The sequence below is a fragment of the Varroa jacobsoni genome, unplaced genomic scaffold, assembly GCF_002532875.2.
Source record: "Varroa jacobsoni isolate VJ856 unplaced genomic scaffold, vjacob_1.0 scaffold_234, whole genome shotgun sequence".
NCBI lineage: Eukaryota > Metazoa > Arthropoda > Arachnida > Mesostigmata > Varroidae > Varroa > Varroa jacobsoni.
In genome coordinates, this window is record NW_019213136.1 from 16369 (window position 1) to 37241 (window position 20873).

General features: G+C 38.6%; 2 protein-coding genes across 8 annotated transcripts in view; one reads left to right on the forward strand and one right to left on the reverse strand.

Moving 5' to 3' along the window:
• The first annotated feature begins 248 nt into the window (after positions 1–248).
• LOC111273911 (3'-5' RNA nuclease TATDN2) lies at positions 249–14258 on the forward strand. 4 transcript variants are annotated; one of them, XM_022855948.2, is made up of 10 exons: positions 8384–8685; positions 9832–10147; positions 10559–10701; positions 11106–11220; positions 11340–11449; positions 11879–11974; positions 12150–12298; positions 12475–12654; positions 12886–12979; positions 13360–14258. In XM_022855948.2, the coding sequence occupies exons 1-10, from the start codon at positions 8644–8646 to the stop codon at positions 13576–13578; spliced, it is 1464 nt and encodes a 487-aa protein (XP_022711683.1). In that variant the 5' UTR covers positions 8384–8643; the 3' UTR covers positions 13579–14258. The 4 variants fall into 4 exon arrangements, with proteins under 4 accessions (XP_022711684.1, XP_022711683.1, XP_086829784.1 ...); XM_086973658.1 differs by lacking the exon at positions 8384–8685 and adding an exon at positions 8729–8815; XM_086973659.1 differs by lacking the exon at positions 8384–8685 and adding an exon at positions 8804–8870.
• A 651-nt stretch (positions 14259–14909) lies between these two features.
• Positions 14910–20873, reverse strand: part of LOC111273912 (protein Wnt-5b) — a 105933-nt gene continuing 99969 nt past the window's right edge. For all 4 annotated transcript variants that reach the window (XM_022855952.2, XM_022855950.2, XM_022855951.2 and 1 more), the window contains 3 exons: positions 17377–17547; positions 16908–17046; positions 14910–16718 (listed from right to left, as the gene is read on the reverse strand). In XM_022855952.2, the coding sequence (XP_022711687.1) occupies positions 16567–16718; positions 16908–17046; positions 17377–17547 (462 nt within the window). In that variant the 3' untranslated portion in view covers positions 14910–16566. The remainder of the gene's footprint in view (positions 16719–16907; positions 17047–17376; positions 17548–20873) is intronic.

A 20873-nucleotide genomic window follows, 5' to 3' on the forward strand; every position in this document is an offset into this window, starting at 1 on the left:
GAAGTCTCCATGGAAATCTCTCAAGAACTAGCTGAAGCGTTAACGTGGGTATAATTGGCATCGCTGTTGTTGTAGTCTTCGCCATCATGATTCTAGTTTCTACAGCTGCCGGTGTTAATCGATGTGTTGCCGTGCGTCGATCGTTTCGAGGCTCTCTCGATTCGTCGTCCACCACTTACATTCGGCATCTTCACGGACGGTGCTCGCGCTCAAACCCATCACATATGCGTTATTTTGCTTGGCCGTGGTCGACATTAGTAACCCCATTTGCGCCGTCAGCTTCTGTCTGCGCTACGTCCGCTCTTGATACTATTAACCGCCTTTGATCTTTTTTGTTAGCTTGGAGACTGGGTCGTCCCACTTGCACTGTGTCCAGAACAGCTGATGTTTCTAACATTGACAGTAACGAGGACTCGAGACCAAGATACAAGGAATCGCGACGTAACTTTGCTCAGATTAGCTCACAGGATGTGGGTCATCAGTGAGTGACACATTATATGCTTCTCGCTTCGTGATGGGTGGGCCACTCAAGTAACTTAATGGGGTTACAGCCGATATAAGTACCCCGGTTTGAGAGCTGCTTCGATAAGCCGATAGCATGCAAAAAAATAATATTTAAGGAACACAGAGGGCATTGAAAATATGAAGTTATAGGACAATTTTAATAATATTTATTAGCCCTTACAGAGTCGGTACCCATTTAATTTAATTTTTTGTGCCGTGATAACCTTCCTTTATTTAGTGGGCAATGTTCACTTTATCTAGAGGACGTTTGTGGCTGCAATTTCAAATTTTTTTTTTCGTAGCGAATGATATATATTTTCACTAAAGCCATGTTAAATATTGATAATCGAATTATAGTTCATTGGGCTTTTTCTCTTTCAATATCCGTTTCTTTCAGCCTGTCTATAACATACACAAAGTCATAATCTTGATACGAAAAATACGTAGACGTGTCTTATTATGTCATTGATAAAAGTCATAATTTGTTCTGTAGTGAATGGTTTATAGTTGAACATCTTTGCTACCTTACTGGCAGGCCTCGGAGCAAGCTCCTAATTAAAAAAAGAATCCTTGATTTGCTGCACGCACGATATATTTAGAAGATTTAATGATTTAGGTCAGTCCTTTTTATATTACTTCCATACAATGTATTTTTCTCGCGCCAGAGAAAAAACGTCGGAAGAAATTGCTAAACAATAGAAAACATTCAGTTTTGGTCCAGTCAGGAAGTAACTGATAGACATGTAAAACCGTCCTTGTCAAATTGCACTAACCATAATATTAGGTCGTACTTAAAAAAAAGCAGATTTGTATAAATACGTTTGCAGTTTCCGATTAAATCTGTTAGATCTTTTGCTACCCGAGAGAGATGCATTATGTTAGCCCAGATGATTTGAGTCTGTTCGGTTAATATCGCTATCTTGGTTCGAGTGCAATCAGCCATTATTTAATAGTTTGCTTATTGACTTACCGAATGCTAGGGTGTGACTTTTCCTACCTTTACCTACTCACATATTTTAACGTATGCGAGGCGCATCGAAAGGCCCATATAGAACGTGGACGCAATACCTTAGCTGCTTGTTAAATTACTCCCTTATTATATTCATATTTTAATGGCTTGTCTTGTTCATCAGAATATAACGTTTTTTTTTCCTTATCTGAAGTTCATTTACTTTGAAATTAAAAATAGTTAACAAAGTGCTTAACGTGATGACTGACTGACGTCATCTATGATGTAGGACATTATGAATTATTTTTCTAGCATTGTTGTTTCTGAAGCCAGCTTGCAATATAGCATCAGATTAGTGAATCGTTAAGGGCTCCACTTTTTCGCGCTTCGTTTGTCACCTTTTGCTCAGTGCTTTCGACGGCCAAGCGTCTACTTTGAAAAAATTAAGGATCCCTGCCTTCGGTGATGCTAGCGACACGAACAGTCCATGATTTTTGTGAACAAAGGGTATTTATTTTTATCATTTCTACTAAAATCTGTTAACCTATTAACTCTTCTAGAGAACTACGAGCATCCATACGTCGCACAACGTATCTATAATAGATGGGTACAACATGGCTCAACAAACATGTTTTCTGTGAAAATCTAAACGACAATGACTATTGAACCCTTGATATTAATAGAAGCAAAGAGTTTATAAAATATTTTCAGGTTCCCTTCATTTCGATTTGCATGTACTCCGAGGCCGTCGGGCCCTCAGACTGCATGAAAGCGAAATCATCTGTACAGCTTTGCCAAGGGAGTGGGTTTGTCTGATGAAGAACTCTAAATGAATATTGGTCTGCGTAAACTTTCATTTTCATGTGATAATGCGTCAGTATCGCTTGCTATGTAGCCAAGGCACTGGCACAAGTTGACTGAAGTAATTCCGCTAAGTTTTAATTCCGAAAAGCGGACTTTGTCACCGTAAAAATGCAAAGAACATAATACTTCCTGAGATTTAATGGACCTCGATATTCGCACAGCTAAGCTATGTTCCTCTCTAAAAACTTCTTGGGCATATACCGAATTGAGCTAGCATGCGGTCGACGTAGGAGGCCTGTTAGGAAATCCTAACATGATGCGCTTGCATTTATAAAGACGTCCACATTTAGGACATGACCCTCAAGTGCTTTTCCAAGAACGAAATATTTAGATCTTTAATCTGTGCTGATGAAACGAGCGCCAATCTTTCCATATCTAGATACCTACTTAGTTCGTTTAGCGTCGTACAACATCATATGAGGCAATTAATAATGCTAAGAGTATGGCGAGCGCCACTACCAACCACTCTCTGCTGGGTAGATAGCTGAAGCTAAATTGTTATTTTGCTTCGATATTATAGGCGATATTAGAGTCGTCGCTGACTCCGTTTACAGGATGATATTTAAATCAAGTATCCCTCTGTAAAAGAATTTAACTCCCGATCACAAGATTTCGTAATAATAATTATCATAATTAGTTATAGTGCAATAATTATAAAGATTATGAAGCTATGCTAAAGACAGCATCGATTGTCGTATATCTGAGAACATTTTGTTAAGAATAAGACGAAACTTCCTGCTCCCTGCTAGACGTTACGTTCGCGAGAAGTCAGATCTCTTTTGCTTTTTTTTTTTTCGATTTTAATTGCAAAGATCAAATCGTTAAGTCATACATGATTCCACTGTCTAGAAGCAAATCACGCCTACAAGTTTGAGGTGTGGGTTCATGGCGTAACGAGTAAAGTCAAAGGGTCTCAGATTCGAATCTTAGCGGGCTCGTCTTTGATTTCTGCTACTTTGGTGTAGCATTTATTTCTGTGCATTATTTTTGTATCGGCCATGGCACATCTGTGTGGAACAACGTAACCAGGTGCACTTCTAGGGTGAAGTAGGGGTCCGTGGTGTATAAGGTAATGCGCGTCGCCACGGTGGAGGATATTTAAGGTTCGAAGTTTAATGGATTCAATTTTCGTCTAATTTCGTTGACTACAGATTCACAATAACAAAGGAACGATTGACTAAGAGAAGTTTCGAATCGTTTCATAAACTGATGATTTTCTAAATAACGATGCACCGTTTACGTAATTAGAAGCGCAACAGGAACCGGGCTTGAAAAAAATGACAAATTATTTGGTGTTATATAAATTGCTTATGGCAATACCAGACAGCTCCACTGGCGTATTATAATAATACATTTTATATCTGACGAAATATAATAAGAAAAGTGTTTCAGCTTTGTGCACAAAAACCTTCTGTTTCCTTCACCATATATGCCAAATAAGGGGACCTTTCGTGGGAATAAATAACCAGTAAAAAAAACCACTGTGCTCTGTTGGGTCACGTCTGTCATAGTACTAGTACAATAAGATATATATTTCGTTAAATTTGCCAGAATTGGTTTTGGAAGGTATTTGAGGGGATATAAAAAAATATTGTCGTATGATTTTTTGCAATGCATTATTGACTAGATCTGTATAGAATATATCTGTTGAGACAAAGACTTTTGGTAACGCAGTTAATTTTTTGGGTATAATAAGGAAAATATTTTACTTGATGGACAACATAACTTGCACCTCAGTATTCAGTGTACTGTAAGTAGGCAAATGACAAATGAGTGAAGCTATCTTTTTTGTTTCTCTTGAAGTTCGTCGCGGAGAGGAATGTGTTCCGCACATTGTAACCGTGTTGTATGTGCTTCGAATGTCTACGACCCAAAGACACCTTTTTATTAATAGGTGTCACGCTCTGCCACCCACTAAAACTCCAAAGAATTTGTGTTTGATAAACAAAGCAGAAACTGAGCACGGGGATAACTAGAACTGGTTAAAGTTCAGATCTCTGATGCTTGACCAGTTCTGAAATCAGAGGACCAAAAAAAGGAAAAGCAATGATGAGAGGAAGCCAGGAGACTCTCCCTATTAGTTAGGACTGTAAGAAGGTAGTTCGATTAGATAGCAACCTAAAGAAGGAAAACATGATCTAGTACTTACTAATCTAATCTCTGCTTTTTTTGATAATAGATTATATTGGCTATCTACGATGGGAACAGTCCCCGTTTGAAACTACAGAAAATTTGCTAAACTTTATCGCAGATAAAAATCCAGAGCAAGGACCTCAACAATCTCAGGATGAAATAAGCTCATAGTGCCTGCAAACGAATATGATTGTAAAGTTCCTCGAGGCCTTTTGAAACTTTAATCTGTGAAATATTACTCTAACGCAGACTAGACCGTTCACCTAACCATTGATCTTAAAGGGCTCATAACTGAAAAGACGATAAAGAATTTGCTTAAAATATTAAGTTGGTTGAAAATCAATATCCGTTGTTTACCTAATAAATAAGTACAGCGCCTCATCGGAGTTTTGGCAAAAATAGCTTCTCTGTAATATGTAGATACATATATATATATATGCCATCATTTGCCACAACCGCTTCGCATCTCTCGACAGTTCGTTGCATCAGAAATGTTCAGGTTTTCTGTTAAAGAACTCATCCGGACGAAACAGTACACAGGAGCAAGGTCTCCGTAATATGGTGAGCGTAAAAGAACTTCCTACCAAAACCCGCGTTAGCAACTTTTCCGAAAAGGGTGGAAAAGGGTGAAAAATTTATCGAAATCTTTGTTTTGGATTACATTGTTTGTTTAATGTGGTCGGGTTGTATACAGACCTTATCGACCGTTTTGTTTTCCCAAAAGGCCGCTGGTACACTGGGCCCGTCTGACCCATCAAGCATCGAACATGGTCTCTTTCGGATGAAAATCTAGTTTAATTTTAACCTAGATGTATCTCCAAGAATTACGTAATCCCTTCTCTTCTTCAGGTTGACATAAAGCCAGTCCATCTCGTTACCCGTGCAAAAATTTCTCACCTTTGCTGCTGGTCCCTCGCTGCCAGGCAAAACGCTGAAAGCTAATACAGCTTAATCCTTACAGTACACACCACAAACATGTTTCGGTAGTTTTTTGATCCCAGCAAAAAACGAAAGAGAATAGATGTAAAAATCACATCTGTTTTTATCGGGAAATTCCATCTTTGGAGCTTGACCCCGATCGAAAATTTTATTCAATTCACAAAATTATTACAGGCATATGAAGGAAAGAGGAAGAGCCCTTTTGAATTGCAGATAAAAATAAAGACACAGTGAATAAAGATAAAAAAAAAAAAAGAGAGAAAACATTTAAGAAAGGCGGACACCCTTTGTTGAGCAAACTAATATAGAATATGTTTTTGTACTCGTCGTTCTTCAGTTATTACAGGCGATAGGTATCTGGAAGTTTCGTTTTAATTTACCTCCGCTACTATAGTAAAATTATAAAAGAATCTTTCTTTAAACAAATCACAGAATGCATTATAAATCATAGAATGAATATTCGTGAGGCTTCGTTGATTACTCGTCATATCATTTAAGTATATAATAAAGACACTGTGATAGTTAATAACTGAAGATCTTTTCGTGTATACGAACAACAAACCTAGCTCTATGTCAAGTCACTGCCAGCGCTCTGATACCTTAAGAGCAACTGGTCCTCAAGATTTGGAGCCGGTAAGTTTTACTCTGTTAAATTCTATCTGATTTCTTTATTGGGACCTAATTACAGCTTAATCCTGGCGGCAAACAAATATTGTTACTAGTATATGATTTCTTTGCAGCAAGGGTAATAAGTAAAACGCACATAGCTACACAATTTCGGTGCGTATCTGATAAGACTTGGCGACTGCGAAAGTTCTTTGACAGCGATGACCAGAGAAATGACAGAGAATTCGTGAATTTTTCGAGGTGACCCTGGCCATCATATTCGTTACTTGTTCGCGGCAAGTAAATGTGGTTCGAGCTGACAGAACGTTCAGCTTTTGGCTTTGAAAGCGCAAACTGAGTAAGTAATCCATTGCCTAGGTACCTCGAGCCCATAAATAAGTACGCTCGTAAGCTATACTTGTACTGGCTCGACAAGTGGACCATGTAGTTTGTTGTCAATATTCTACTGGTTAAATAACCTATAGGATTTGTGACTTTCTACTTTTGAACTTCCGAAACCTGCCTCGCCGCAGCAGCTGTCTCCAATCCGAAGTATTTAGAAGGGAATAGTAAAAGCTCATTGTATAAGAACCGATTGTGGATACGGCTATAAACGCCGAGACAACTTATTGTACATCTTATTAAAACTATACATAAAAAACAGATCTATATCGTTGTTGCTAGTAGTTCCAATGCTGCTGAGACAGGGTCCAGGGAAAGCTTAGACACGGATTGATTTTATGTACGCATAATTTTCATTATTTCGCCTCTATGTGCTGAAACGATAACACCAATATAGTGTTGAACTGCTTTTCAATTAGCAAAAAATGCTATAATCAACTGAAATTGTCGCTAACGCTACCATGTAATTATTTAGAGCAGCCTCTTTGATCAACGAATTAACTGCAAGGATATAGATGACAGTCTAAATAAGGTCTCACATATGGACTAGTATGTTTGACCCTGAGCTTTTCGCTTGAGCCGATATGTTCTATATGCAAACACCAACTAAACAACAACAAGACGAATTCAAGAAGCATAAATATATCCATCTACTCACCTTAAAAACAATAGCTACTTATCTTATGTTCTTGCAGTAGTATTTACATAATTTTCCATGATGACAGACACGAATAATTAGCACGCGTGTGTATGTTAGTACATTTTAATATGAACATATAAAGTGTAATCTTAACGTATGCAAATATATTTTGTTTAAAAAAGAAATTTACCATGTATTTAAAATGATATCACTACCTGAATATGGTAATATTATTGGTAAGTACTGGGAATAGGAATAACGAAGAACATCTAATGATTTTTAATTTTGTATAATGTTTCTCTAAACATATAAGACGTTATATACCCAGCGCATGTCAAAAACAAAGGTTCGAACGACATTTACAAAAAAAAATGTTATTCAATACACCTTTTTCGTTCGCAGTCATGCAAAGCAGGTTATCTAAATCCCAGCTTTTCTTTACGAGTTGCTCCGAAGACTGTAACTGTACCAGGACAAACGTTTCAGTTAATTTTTTTAGGCGAATTTAAGACCTAAACTATTTATTAGTCATTCTTAAAGTATTCTCTCTTTAATCTACAAGTAACTTTTTAATATTAACCGTGCCAGTTTTAATATTTCATGCAAGGGCTTGAGATATATATGAAGGTGTAAAAAAGGGGCAAACGGTTTAAGGAAGATTAACACTTGGAGAGTATTTAGGCGACCCAGTTATAAATTGACTTCAAAAATACTGCTTGTTAAAATGACTCTTCATTTCAAAGTAAACAATAGACATCTATCAAAAATTGCTTCTTAAACCATTTTTCATAGATGTTTTAGCTCTTTAAATGTGAACGTTTTCGAGGATTTTTTTTAACTTGCCTTCTGGAAGTTTTCCTTGGAACTTTTAGAGGCTACGTGAACACCATAGTGCACCCCATCGATTTCGGGCAAAAGAGATGTTTATAATTTCGGTGGCGTTCGTCGCGCGAGCGCCTGTTAAATGATAACTGATCTCTACTTAAATACTAAGTACTACGCAATGTTTCTTACCACGATAAGTTTGCTTTTTATGCCTACGAGATACATGCTACGACAAACAGCCGATCAAAGCATGCCCGGATTCGAATGCTACATATATAATACGAATAAAGACCCTTTTATTTGCTACGCTCTAGCGGTCCCAGGGATACTGCAATGGTAACGTGTTTGCTTACTAAGCTTAGGGACATGGGGTGAGCTAGGCTCGAATCCGACCGAAGACAAGCTTCATTTCATACTAGAAGCCAATCATTTAAAACAACGCCGAATCGGACGTACAATTCAAAACATTTATGATGCTCCAACGAGATCTAGTTTGCCGCTCGTTTGTTACACGGTCTAAACATTCGAAAGCAAAAACAATTCGAACAACCGGGCGTGCTTAAGCAGCTCTAGCGTATTACTCTAGAAGGCGCCAGAGGTGCTTTAAAAACAATTGCTGGTGGAAGTTTATCGATGGTTCTTAGTAACTTATGTTTGTGATTTAGTATGACTGCTGGCGGAGTCCTTTGAACTCACACGACTTCCTTCGTTGACGAATTCGAAATTCAAACACATCTGACTGACTATATCGCTTTATGCCTCTAAGTTTTTCGAATGCAAGATGAGCAGTAGACGGGTTGTACGTCTTGATCGGACAAGAAGTGTAAGTTATCGCCAAGAAGCCTCAGTGATGAAATTGGTTGCTTATAGTATTCGTACAGATGTCAGCAGACGACAGATGTTCTTTCAAGTTTGCAAAGTTTTCTCTATTACAAACATACGACAATCATGAGGTGTTTATGTCGAACTTTTAGGTCAATAGATAAACATCAAATTGTTTCAAATATGGTAAACGTCCAGTTAATTAGGTCTAACTGAAAGCGGCATAATTATTTTCAAACAGGGTACAAGAATCTACTTCATTCCGTCTTGTATTTTTATTTAACTTATTTTACTAAACTCAATTATTGACAAGTTTTCTATATCACATAGTTGCCTATTTATAATGGATAATTAGGTCGTGCATGAGTATTTATTTACAATGCACGCACAGCGGAAAAGATACATTATAACGATTTACATGACTTTTTTTAAGATATAATAAAAATCGCGATAATGTCGTTTTTAAATGGATAAGTATCAGTCATTTGCCAACTACAGTCGCCTCACGAATTTTATAGAAGAAGATTATTTGCGGCACCATCATTTTTAGTTATCAGGTGAATTTTTCTCTATTTCGACAGCTATGCCACTGTGTGTAGAAGAAAATCATCATATGTCGAGATATAAATGAAAACTGTGATTGCCTGTTGAACACAATCAATAGGAAAACATTTAGTTTAATTGGTACATTTTGTGCGTACGAGTCACTGCATTACCAGTTGTTCACAAATGGAAAGATGGTCGTCTACTGATGAGAAAACACCTCTGTACGTCACAGATGTGACTCAAGTGATTAAACAAAGTCATGATTTTTGCTTTCTTTTGGTTGTCTAATTAAATTCCCTTTGTAGAGTTGAATAAAATCAAATGTAAGCCATATACAAATCAAATGGGGACAGCCTATAGTTAACATCCTTGTGTTGAATTTTATCGCTGTGTTTTCCACATTAAAGTACTCCGTTCGTTCTGTTTTAGCACTTCTGGCACGTGCATTTAGAACGCATCCAGCCGGCCAGCTTTATAAAAGCGTCTTGCCTTTTCATGGGCTATGTACTCTTGGCCTGTTGTATGCCATATCTTTATAGTATGTTGGCTTACGGTTGGCTATCATGTGATTAATGGTCCTTCTGTGATTCTGGGCATACAGCCTAGCCCCAGCTTCGATCGCCTCGCGCACCAGCGATCAAAAATTGGACAATCCATACCAAGTCTTCCTGTCAGCGCTCGACTTGGTGGCTTTGTAAAGAACCCAGCTTCGTTGGATAGAAGCAACAATGGTGGGCAAAACCTGCAAAGCTCCGTCGACAAGGGTATTCGAAAAAGTATTCGGAAGTCGCCAGAAAAGTACGGACCCAGTCCACCTCCATTGTGCTCCTTTATCGCGGGAAAGAACACAGGCGGTAAAGTAAGCGATAAGCAGAGCTTTCCAGCTACGGTGACCGTAAAGAGACCAATTATATTGGGTAAGCCTATGGAAAAAAGACATGATGATGATATATTTTGCGTCCCACGGTGAGTTTGCAGTATAGAAGGCTGTGCAATTTCCTTCAATTCAAACTCCTTCCTAACAATCTTATGTCATATGATGCTGTTGTTCGATATTATTTCGCTTGTCTTTAGAAGTTGCACGACACCGAAGAAGTATTATTACTAGGTTGCGACGGTCTGTAACATTGCTATTGATTGTATCGGCTTTCACATAAATTCATCTATATATTCAGATACATGCATATGTAACGTTTGATCAAAGTTCCTTTCTGGCCGCTTTTCCACCCAATAACTCATCGGATATGGAAGTTATACCTCTGGCCTTTTTGTGTACACGATGAGTTAAACATGAAAAATATATTCTTATACGAATGTTTGTTCCTTAGGTCCTGACGATTCGGATAACGACGACTCTGACGAAAAGTCCGACAGCAGAGACCGGAGTGGTAGATTAATTAATAGAGCCACAAGTGGTCACTCTCGTAGCACTGGCGGTGACAGTCGTCTGGTTCGTCCAAACAGCTTACACGTAAGACAAGCCGTCTTATACTTTGGATCTAGTGAACAGCTAACTTACAACATTGTAGGCGTGCGAGAAACGTACTGTCTACAAAAGATGTTTGTTTAGCTAGGTTAAACTGGTAACAAAACAGGGACAAAAAAGGTGGCAATGCTTATCAAAGGTGATGCGAGAAACGAAAAGCGAAAATCAATGGCCTGATATGAAAATTATGGGCGGCTGTGTTATTAGGATCGACTTTCCTGACATTTGCGATAACATGAAGTTATGAAAAAGCGAGAAAATGTAATTTACTTAGAAGGTATTTGTTCCGTGATACCGTTAATACACTAGCTAAACTTGTGTACAAGCAATCAGTATGAAAGAAGCGTATTCGTGCTAATGTAGGCGTCTTGGGTCGATCGCCTGAAAAGGACGGTGCTGATTTTAGGAACGGATCAACCGTAAGGACGGAAAATCGCTTGAGCAGGCCTCGCTCAAGCAGACACGGCGATGGAATTCGCCTGGAAAGGTCTATCCATGGAATTGGTGAGCAACGTTTTCAAATGTTTGAGATTTTGCTGCTTATAAGAGTACATAGGTATAAAGTAAGTCTATTTAGAAATAGAAGCTTAAAGTTCTTTTATTAGCTAAATGTTTAATTTCAGATATCAACACATCGATGATGAGTGGCCTTGTCGATACACACATGCATATTGATTTGTCCCTTTGCTCACTAGGACAATGTGCCGGGATCACTTGGGCAGAGCACTGCAAGGTAAGTATACTCTAAGAGAAATAAATTTTATTACAGATCCTTAAGCCATTTTAAGGTATATCTTTAAATTCTTCCTGGTGATCCCATAAAACAATTTTGTTCACTGAAAGAACATTACATAGGGAATACGTAAAGATACGCCTCAAATCGTTTTATGGTACGTTACGTTTATCATTCATTTCCTGAACGAAAATAAGTTAATCGGGCAGTACCCATTCTTGACTGAAATAAAAACCCCGCTGTTCAAATAAAATTCTCTAAAAACATTTATTATTTATTGTTAAACGACGATGGATACCTTTTTGGAAAACCACGTATTCTACTAATCAAGTAATAAAAAACGTTCGCATAGATTGTTTTGCACCGTGTAAGATCGACTGACCCAAGTTTCAACTAAGTGCTTATATATAGGACTTTTGATAATTTCAGCGGCATTCGGCGCGTTTTCCCACTTGCTACGAAGGTGGGATTGCTGTGTTTTGTCAGCCCGAAGACTTCAAATGTTCGTCAGCGATGCTCAATGAGGTATGAATATCGTAACGTTACACACACTCTTACAGTTATATGTTAATTTTTCTATGTTTACAAGACAATAGAACAGTATCATAATGTATAACGTTGCTGTTATGGCTTGAATTGATTTCTATAATTTGAATTGGTTTCTAGCGCTTCGCTATATAATATCTGGTTCCAAAAACAGGCGTATCACTCAGATAAACTGTGGATGACCTTTGGAGTGCATCCGCATTTCGCTGATCGTTACTCCGAAGATAGTCTTCGAGCATGTCTTCATAAGTTCAAATCAAAAATTGTCGCCCTAGGGGAAATCGGACTCGACTGCTCTCACAAGTCAGTTTCAATATGCATTCACACATCTAATTTACGTTTAAACCATGTTTCAAAATCTTTTAGATAGGCTTTAATAATAATCTTCCTATAGGTTGTGCAAATATAGTTTATTAGAGGTAAAGGCCTATTGTTCAATAAGTTCTAGTGTGAGTCTATTTCTATGTGTCAAACCATAGGAATAATGTCAGTCTGCAGGTTCAGAAAGAGGTCTTTCGATCGCAGGCTGAAATAGGCATTGAATGCAATCTTCCTCTGGTTATTCATACACGGCTTCCGGATGGAAATGCAGAAGCACTTGCTTTTATGCGACAGTTCGTTCCAAGAGATTATCGTATTCATCGACATTGCTTCATCGGGTATGTGAGCAGTAAAACTGTGCAGAGACTGAAAAAATTGTACTAACGGATATACTTAACCTTTACAAACGGTATAGGAGAAACAGTAGGAGATATGCTATACTCTCTTAATACAGCTAACCAATATATTGAATGAAATATGGAAATCGTGAAATATGAAATTCGTATTTTTTAAAATATTTTTGATTTTTATGCTTACTTTTGGCATTTATGTTTTCTTCTGCCATGCAGAAAATTAGAGGAAGCTAATGAGTGGCTGTCTCATTTCCGCAATTGTTACATTGGATTCACTCCGCTAATCAACACACAACCCGATCTAATGGAGGTAAATAGTTTATGGTTAGACGGTCGTTAGTGAAGTACTAAGGGTTAGCTAGCGAACGTAAACTTAAAGCGGCAATCATTAATTGCAACATACTGAAGCGGTGATACCGTTTATGATTTTAATGTTCTAGCTAGCTGGGTAGCTTGTCCTTCAGATTAAGGTTCCTCCATATCAACAAACTCTCTTCTGTTTTTTCATAACACTATAACTTTGAAAACTTATCAAACATAAACTACAGACTGAAGTCGATATCTCGAATTAGTGGGCTCTCATTGACTAATTTAGGACCTAGTGCTAAAGGTTTTCTATTTATAAGAGTTTGATCTTAAAGGGTTACTATGTTATAGCTAAAATTTACTACATGCTTTTTCATTCTTTAGGTTGCTCGACAAATCCCCTTCGATCGGATACTGTTGGAAACAGACGCTCCGTATTTTCAAAAAGGTCTTCCAATGCTGGAAGATGGGGGACAGGCCGCTTTCACTGTACCTGGTGACGTGATTTATACGGCGATAGGAATAGCGAAGGCGCGCAATATTTCAATTGAAGCCATCATCTGCCAGACGAGATTGAACGCTAAAGCAATTTATGGTATTTAAACAGCCTACGCACTGCTCGCCTTGCAACGAATTATCGAAATATCTTCATCATCTTGTAAACATCTATCAGCATCTTGTCAACGTTGTACGTTTATGTACGTTACGTATACATTATAATAGCTATATACAATGAGAAGTCACTTAATTATCGAGTTTTCAATTTTTCGCCTATGTAACTAGACTATGTTAATTATTAAATATTTCCCTACTAGATATTTTAAGGCTGCGCAGGATTTGTACAAGCCAGCCACATGTTTAACTATAGTAGTTACACTTCTGTTAGCAATCATTGAACATTGAAACCGCTAGTTGTAGTAGTCCATTTTTTAAAAGTGGGCAAAAAAAATGTCTCGTTTATCGGACGGGGGAGTAATCGATTGCGTTTCTTAACAGTAGAAAACCTTGGCCCAAGTCGAATTGGACAATTAAACACGCCGAAAACGTTCTAACAAAGAGAAACGTACATAACGCATGCAGTTAGCAATATCAAATACGTAATAACGATACTTTCACTGTAATTGGGACCACGTAGTCCAATAGCTGGTGAAAGTGTATGGAAGAGGTTATCGATAGGTAAGCTGCTGTAAAAAAAAACGCTAATCGGTGTGACTAGTATAATCATGCCGTTAATGTGTTTGTAAAAAATAAATATACACTGAAGTATTACAATTTCACCATAAGAGTCCGTTGCTCTATATATGATGTTTAGATATCGTTTAGCACATATAGCTAATCATTTTTATTCTAAATAGAGAAATGAAGTGTCTTAGAAGTGTTCCAAGCGGCCAAAATGCGTACATCTAAGCGTTTAGCTTAGATGTACGCATTTTTATTGCTTCCTTTTTATTTTCCGCGTTCATCATTCCGACATACGAATCATATCAACGAAATTGTTTGTTCAATTACCTTATTTCAACACAAATAGAGTCCTTATTGAGAGGACGTAGGAAAGGTCAGAGGCAGTTCGTTTAAACTGCTTTAGATTTGTCAGGGCAACCCTCTGAGAAAACGGCCTAAGAGTTCCATAATTCAATTCAATATTTACCTTACAAAATCAAAATTACGCAACTATTAAATTAGGCAAACGTGTCTTCAAAATATCATGTATTTTGATAGAGTCAAACGGAATATAGGGACCGTGTTATCAAGCCAGCATGTAAAGTGTTCAAGCAAGAACGCAGCGTGTACGTTCGTAAGGTAGCGTTTTTTTATCGCTTTCGAGGCGGGCGATGCAATTCTGTCGAACATGATTAAGATTGCACGAAATTTTAGAGCCGCCTTATATGTATTTTTGGTTTGTTCTATTCTAGATAAAGCAAAACACAACCGTATAGGGAGATCTCAGATTGATTTTATTTTCTACCCTCCAAATTGCTGTATATTTAAGCGAGGTGTTTGTGACTGTTTTTTTAGTGAGTGCGCTTATCAATTCACTACGCGCCATATATAGTAATAATAATAATAATCTTAATCAATAGTCGAGTGATTTATTTTGTCTTATAGGAACGCTACGGGCCGATCTCCCGCCAGGATTTCAAGTCGAAATCGAGTGGCTAGACGGGAATCGGCTCGTCCTCAGTATCTAGACTTCTTATAAGTCCATAGATTTTTGAGGTATTCATTTTGTCTCGAGCCTTAAAAGGAGCCCTATCGTTTCACCTCCGTTTGTTCTTCTTGTTAGCAATTACCCGTTAATCTGTTCTCTCAACATTTCTGTGACACCTATTTCATTGACAAATATCATAGAGAATAGAAATCTTATATAATTATTACGGCTAGTTTGACGTACACGTATGTGAATTCCTACCTCTATGTAGTTTCTTAGGGGCCACGCTACGATGATCAGTCTTGCGATTTTTCCGTATTGTTCAGAACTGATTATAAGAAGTGTTCCCAATTACCGCACTTATTATATCTTGCTGGCTCGACGGCTTAACGGGCTTCGTACCGCTGTATCTGCCGCTTTCGCCATCTTCTGAAACATCCTAAGTCTTTCCCAATTTTTCTTCATGTTTTCAGGGTCCGCTTGAGTTCTCTGTGGCTGTCATTGTTCTGATGGGTTTTTTCACTCAGTGATCATTACCTACTTTATGTATATACGTTCTATCTATTTTGATCGGTGGAAAAGGGAGTTTAAGGTGTGTCGAATGCGGAATAGTTGGGTGGTGGATCTCTGCGGAAAGGAGATTTTGGGTGAGATGAATAATAGATATTTGCCACGTCCTCGTCGGGTCGTCTGCGCTTCCGCGCGTTGTTTTGGCAGGTAATCCAGGATCGACGACAACAGCCTAAAGCGAGAACCACAATTTGTATCATATCCGTTTAGTTGGTGTATTTGAGTACGGCCGCTGTTGATTTTAAATCCGAGTGATATCGCAGCTTCTGTACTGTCGCGCCTATATAAGGTCGCTATTGAGATAACCGCTACTGAGAGCTGTCGTTATTATCACCTCGAACAATATTTTCTACGTCTATACAATACAGGGCATATTAAATTACGACACTCGAATCAGTTTCATAGTATTCGTCCGAGTGTGACGAGCGACTGTGTAGCTTCTCCAATTCTTATTATTGGGCTTGGATCGTCATCGTATTATCATGAGGATATCGCAGTTTATGTTCGTGCTGTTCGCGTATTGCTTTACTACGGGACATCCTTGTCGAGACACTCGACCATCGTCACATACACTTTAACGTTCTTTGTTGTTTGAAGCTCCGCAAACAAAACAGAACATTATATAGGGATACTTTGTGACGTTGGCAGTTCAATGAATATGGGCCCTCGAACTAGATATAATGGTGAGGTGTTTGCCAAAACTTGCTGGAGGCATCATTAAGCCTGAGGTGATTCAATTATTTAGCTCGTTTAAGAGTAATAATGTGACTATGTTTTCTGCGTGTACATGTACGGCGTTTATGTAAAGTGTTTATTTATATATAGAGTTGTTGATTGTTTATGTATATATGAGGCTGGTTTTCTCTCTTCATTTATTTACAGGTGGTGATCTCGACAATGTTTGTGCACGTCTTGCATTCGACATAACAACACCACTGAAATTTGCATTTGCATCGCTCTTTGACCTTCATACGTTTCGTTGTATAGCCTCGCCCACAGCACATTTGCGAACATCCATCTGGACCTGTAAAGGCAGTAAGTCACGAAAGTGATTATTAAATACAATATGAGCGGTCCAGTGAAAAAGGACGAAGCAATATTATGTACAGAGATTATCTGCAACAAGTGTGCTGGTGGGCTCTTGTCTTCCTGCGTGGAAAATAATCAATCTTTTAAAATTGTACTGTCTGAAAGTTGAGATCTTGTCCTATACCATTTGAGGCCTTATTACATCTTCTGTCTCGAGTGCCGAAGGAACCTGCAGTGGAGTTGAATGTGCAATAATCTGGGCTGTCTTTTATGAAGATCAGGTCATCAGCTGTCGGCGTCCGAATATGTCGCTTCGATCGTACCTAGAAGCGAAAATACGACAACAACAACAACAACAACAAAAGATACAAAGTGACAAAAGATGTTTGTCACTCTTGAAGGAATATTGCGAAAATGGATTACTCATAACTGGCAAAGATATGACTGATAAAATGCATTCGGATTACCCTAGGAACTGTGCTACGAAAAACTCGTCCTCTTTGAGGTCATTGTGTAGTACCTTAAGATAAAAAAAAGATCTTTTTCGTCTTTCGATCCACTTATGTCTTGAAGGGTTTAGTCTGTAGATCGTGCATATGCTTAATTTCGTGATAGGAAAATAGGCAGAAGTAAGTTTGTCGAGACTTGTTTACCTGTAGACGACCTCTCTTGTTCAGCTTCACTTGTGTGGCAAGGTCGTATTTATTCCGGATGTGTTCCCCGACCGCTCGAAATGGTGACAGTTGTTTCCAGCACGTGATCACCGAACAGGACCCCGACACTCCATGACATTTACAAGTAAGACGCATCGCGCGGATTACTGACTGTAACCAAGAGCAAAAACAGAGAGAACAGTTAATACGAAAGGTGCATCGAAAACCAATGGAATATATTGGACGATAATGCAACGCGACTTAGTACAGCGACATATACTAGCAAATACACAAATACGGTCACAATGAAACTGTTCAATAGTCATATGCTTTCATATGATATTTGTGCATTTCATTTATGATTCAATGTGCATCGCTATCTAATGGTTTGAATGAGTATGACAGGTCATAAAATAGAAATAATGATGGGCTCTTGAAACGAAGAACTATTTTATAGGAGCTCGAAATATCTCGGTTGTCGTAGGTTACGGCATCCCATACGCATCAATGAATGGAATGAGACTCAAATTAGACAAACATATAATTACTAGACGCGATTATTGTCGGAATCCATATAACGAACGATTTTATATAAAGAAGTAACAACAGGAAACGAGAAGCAGGATTATAAGTTTGTCAGGAATGATAGAAATCACTATATTGAATGGCAGTTTAAATTCGTTTTCGATATAGGACACTATTATGGGATTGAGCCTGACACGTGGTCATGTTACGTGACGTGGTAGCGACGGGTCAGAATAGTCATCGTCTGATAGTGCTCTCTAGAGCAAATCTCATCTTAATTTATTAGAATAATTTTCCTGATGGACACGTACCTTGTCTCGCCGACTGATTTGCTCTATCTTGCTATTAACAAACGACCGTACACAGTTTGGACCATCGTATCCCTAAAACGAGTTTTCGACCTTCCATTTAACAACGTTCGGAATTTATAATAGTCAACCTCATATCTTCTATAAAGCTGGAATTCGCTCGATCCATAAAAAAACTGCTCATTAAGTACGCTAAGAATGTCACATTACAAACATGTTAACTTAGTAATTACACTTCTCAAAGCAAAACAAAAACTTGAGCCTTTGCTAGACCACAAATCACGATCAAGTGTAAATTTAGATCTAGTCCTATAGAATAGTTCACTTTAATACCTGCAGCTTTTCAGGGCGGTTCGAAGCGAATGGTTGAACTCCGCGAGCCTTCGTCTCCCTATTGAAACTTCCCGGCTTCAAACTATGCCAGCGGCCAGGGGGGTTGGCGGTATCGAGACATTAGATCTGACAAAGATCAATGGAGACGATCAAGCGAGTGAAGAGAAATGGCGATCGGGATGATGGGAGCGGGAATGAGGGATACGTGAAGTGGTGCCGGGACGAGAGCAAACACGTACGGAAAAAAGCCTGATCACGGCAGACTTTAAAGCAAAAGAAGAGATGGAAACCAGGTGAACTTGGAAGGTTTGGGGGGGAGGGGTTGCCGCCATGATTTTTGGAGGGGTATCTGTGTACACTTGGAGGGTAAGGCTGCTTCTGCTGCATAAGGGTGAGAAGGGAGTAGTACGAGGGGGACAGGGGCTGACGCCATTTCAGGGCAGTGAACCAGAAGCCCAACACAGTTGGGTTGAAAAGCACATTATAGATAGAGCAGGCGGAGTTCGCCAGCGGAGGATGTCTCTGAGGCGGAACAGCCTCGTCGCGCCGTATATTGACGACTACCTAATAGTAGTAGCTACCAGCAAAACTGTGGCGGGCAGGTATAAGCGCAGGTATATAGCAAGTGGGTGATATTTTGAGCAGAAAGTGAAACATGGCGGAATCGTCGGTATGACGGCAAATCGATTAGGTTAAAATTGTTTGAAACAGTTCGCGAAAGCCACAATGCCGCAAGATCTTTTTGTGTGATTAGAACAGTACGATGGGTGATGGAGTGAGTGGCTTGACTGATGCCGTGACCCAGCTGTTTGATAGTTGCGAACTGTCTGTAAACTATTTCTCCAACTGCTTTCTTTCTACGCCTTGGCGGGGCGTCTAAAGTAAGGAAAAAGGCGCGTAAAATGTAATCAGATTAGATTGATCTTCCTAAAGCTATGAACATTATTAAATGCTTTATCGGAACAAACTTTTGTTCTAGATTATTGGCTGCAGAGATAATAGGAAGCTAGAGTACAGGTCAAAAGTAAGGTGAACCTTACATTTATTGCATACACGCGGGCAGAATCGACAGTAAAAACTGTAGCTCTTTTAAAACTATATAGTCTGGGTGCAATTCGCAGTCGTAAAGTAACAGTTACATAACAAAAATACACTTGAATCACTACAAAAAGTTTACTGATTTCGCCTTTCGTGATATACAAAGAAAAGCAAACTAGAAGTACTTCTAATACATTTTTTTATTCCGATCGCATATAAATCAATAATAAATGCATGAAATGTGCAAGTGTGGTATATTTCTTATGTGTTTGCGGTCTTTCAAGATCCTATTTTCACAACCTCCTTAAGTCGTTGATGGAGGATGAATTTTGGGATATTCACACGAATGGGCACTAAGGACTAACGAAAACGTTGATACATGGTGTATTAGAAAACAATTATTATGACAAAAAAATCTGAGGTATGGTATTCGTGCAAAAAGATTGGTTGTAACAACCATAGGTGAAAAATCGACGACATTTTGACCTGACAGTGGAGCACGTCGTTGAGGTTAGCACCTTTTAGACCTCTAATGGCTTAATGTTAGTTTTCCCTATCGTTTTCTTATAGTACGGAAACGGTAGATTTTCTGATGCACTCGTGAAAAATATCGTAGCCAAATTGATCTTTTTAGTTATTTTATACTATGTTTTTGGTTTATATTTTTAGTCATCTTATTACGTCATAGCAATAATAAGAACACTTATTTTAAGAATTGCACTTCTTTTTTCTTATTTTATATTGCATTTTCGTTTACTGCATAGATGACATTATAAAAAACCTATTCACGACGTCTGCGATTTCTCTTGAGGATATGATTACCCAGAAATGTTATTGCATGCTATAGTTTTTGCGTGCTTGGTACATTCAGCAAAGCATACGGGTCAAAAAGGTAGACAATTTTTCGTGTCGCTGCTTCGCCACTTCATGCCCAGATATACCATCCTGCTGGATAATTCTTGGCTTTCCTTCCATTTTTTTTTTGTTTTGTATCCTTTCCTACTTTCTCCTGGTCGTATGGCATGCACAGAGTGCGTTCATCCAGAACTCGTCATTAGTAGCACGATCACCAAGAGCGGTGTCTTTGTAATGGTATTGTGGCCGACAAATTACTGATGGACAAGCGATTATCTAGCGAAGAAAATTCGAGCCGTTGAGACAAGGTAGGCTACGCTATCATCAACAAGAGCTGGGCGGTAATCAAAGATTCGTCGATGAACGAAGACCTTGTAGGAGCAGCTACTGCAGCAGTCGACAGGAGTGGCAACATATTGGCTGGACCTTCCTCTTGTG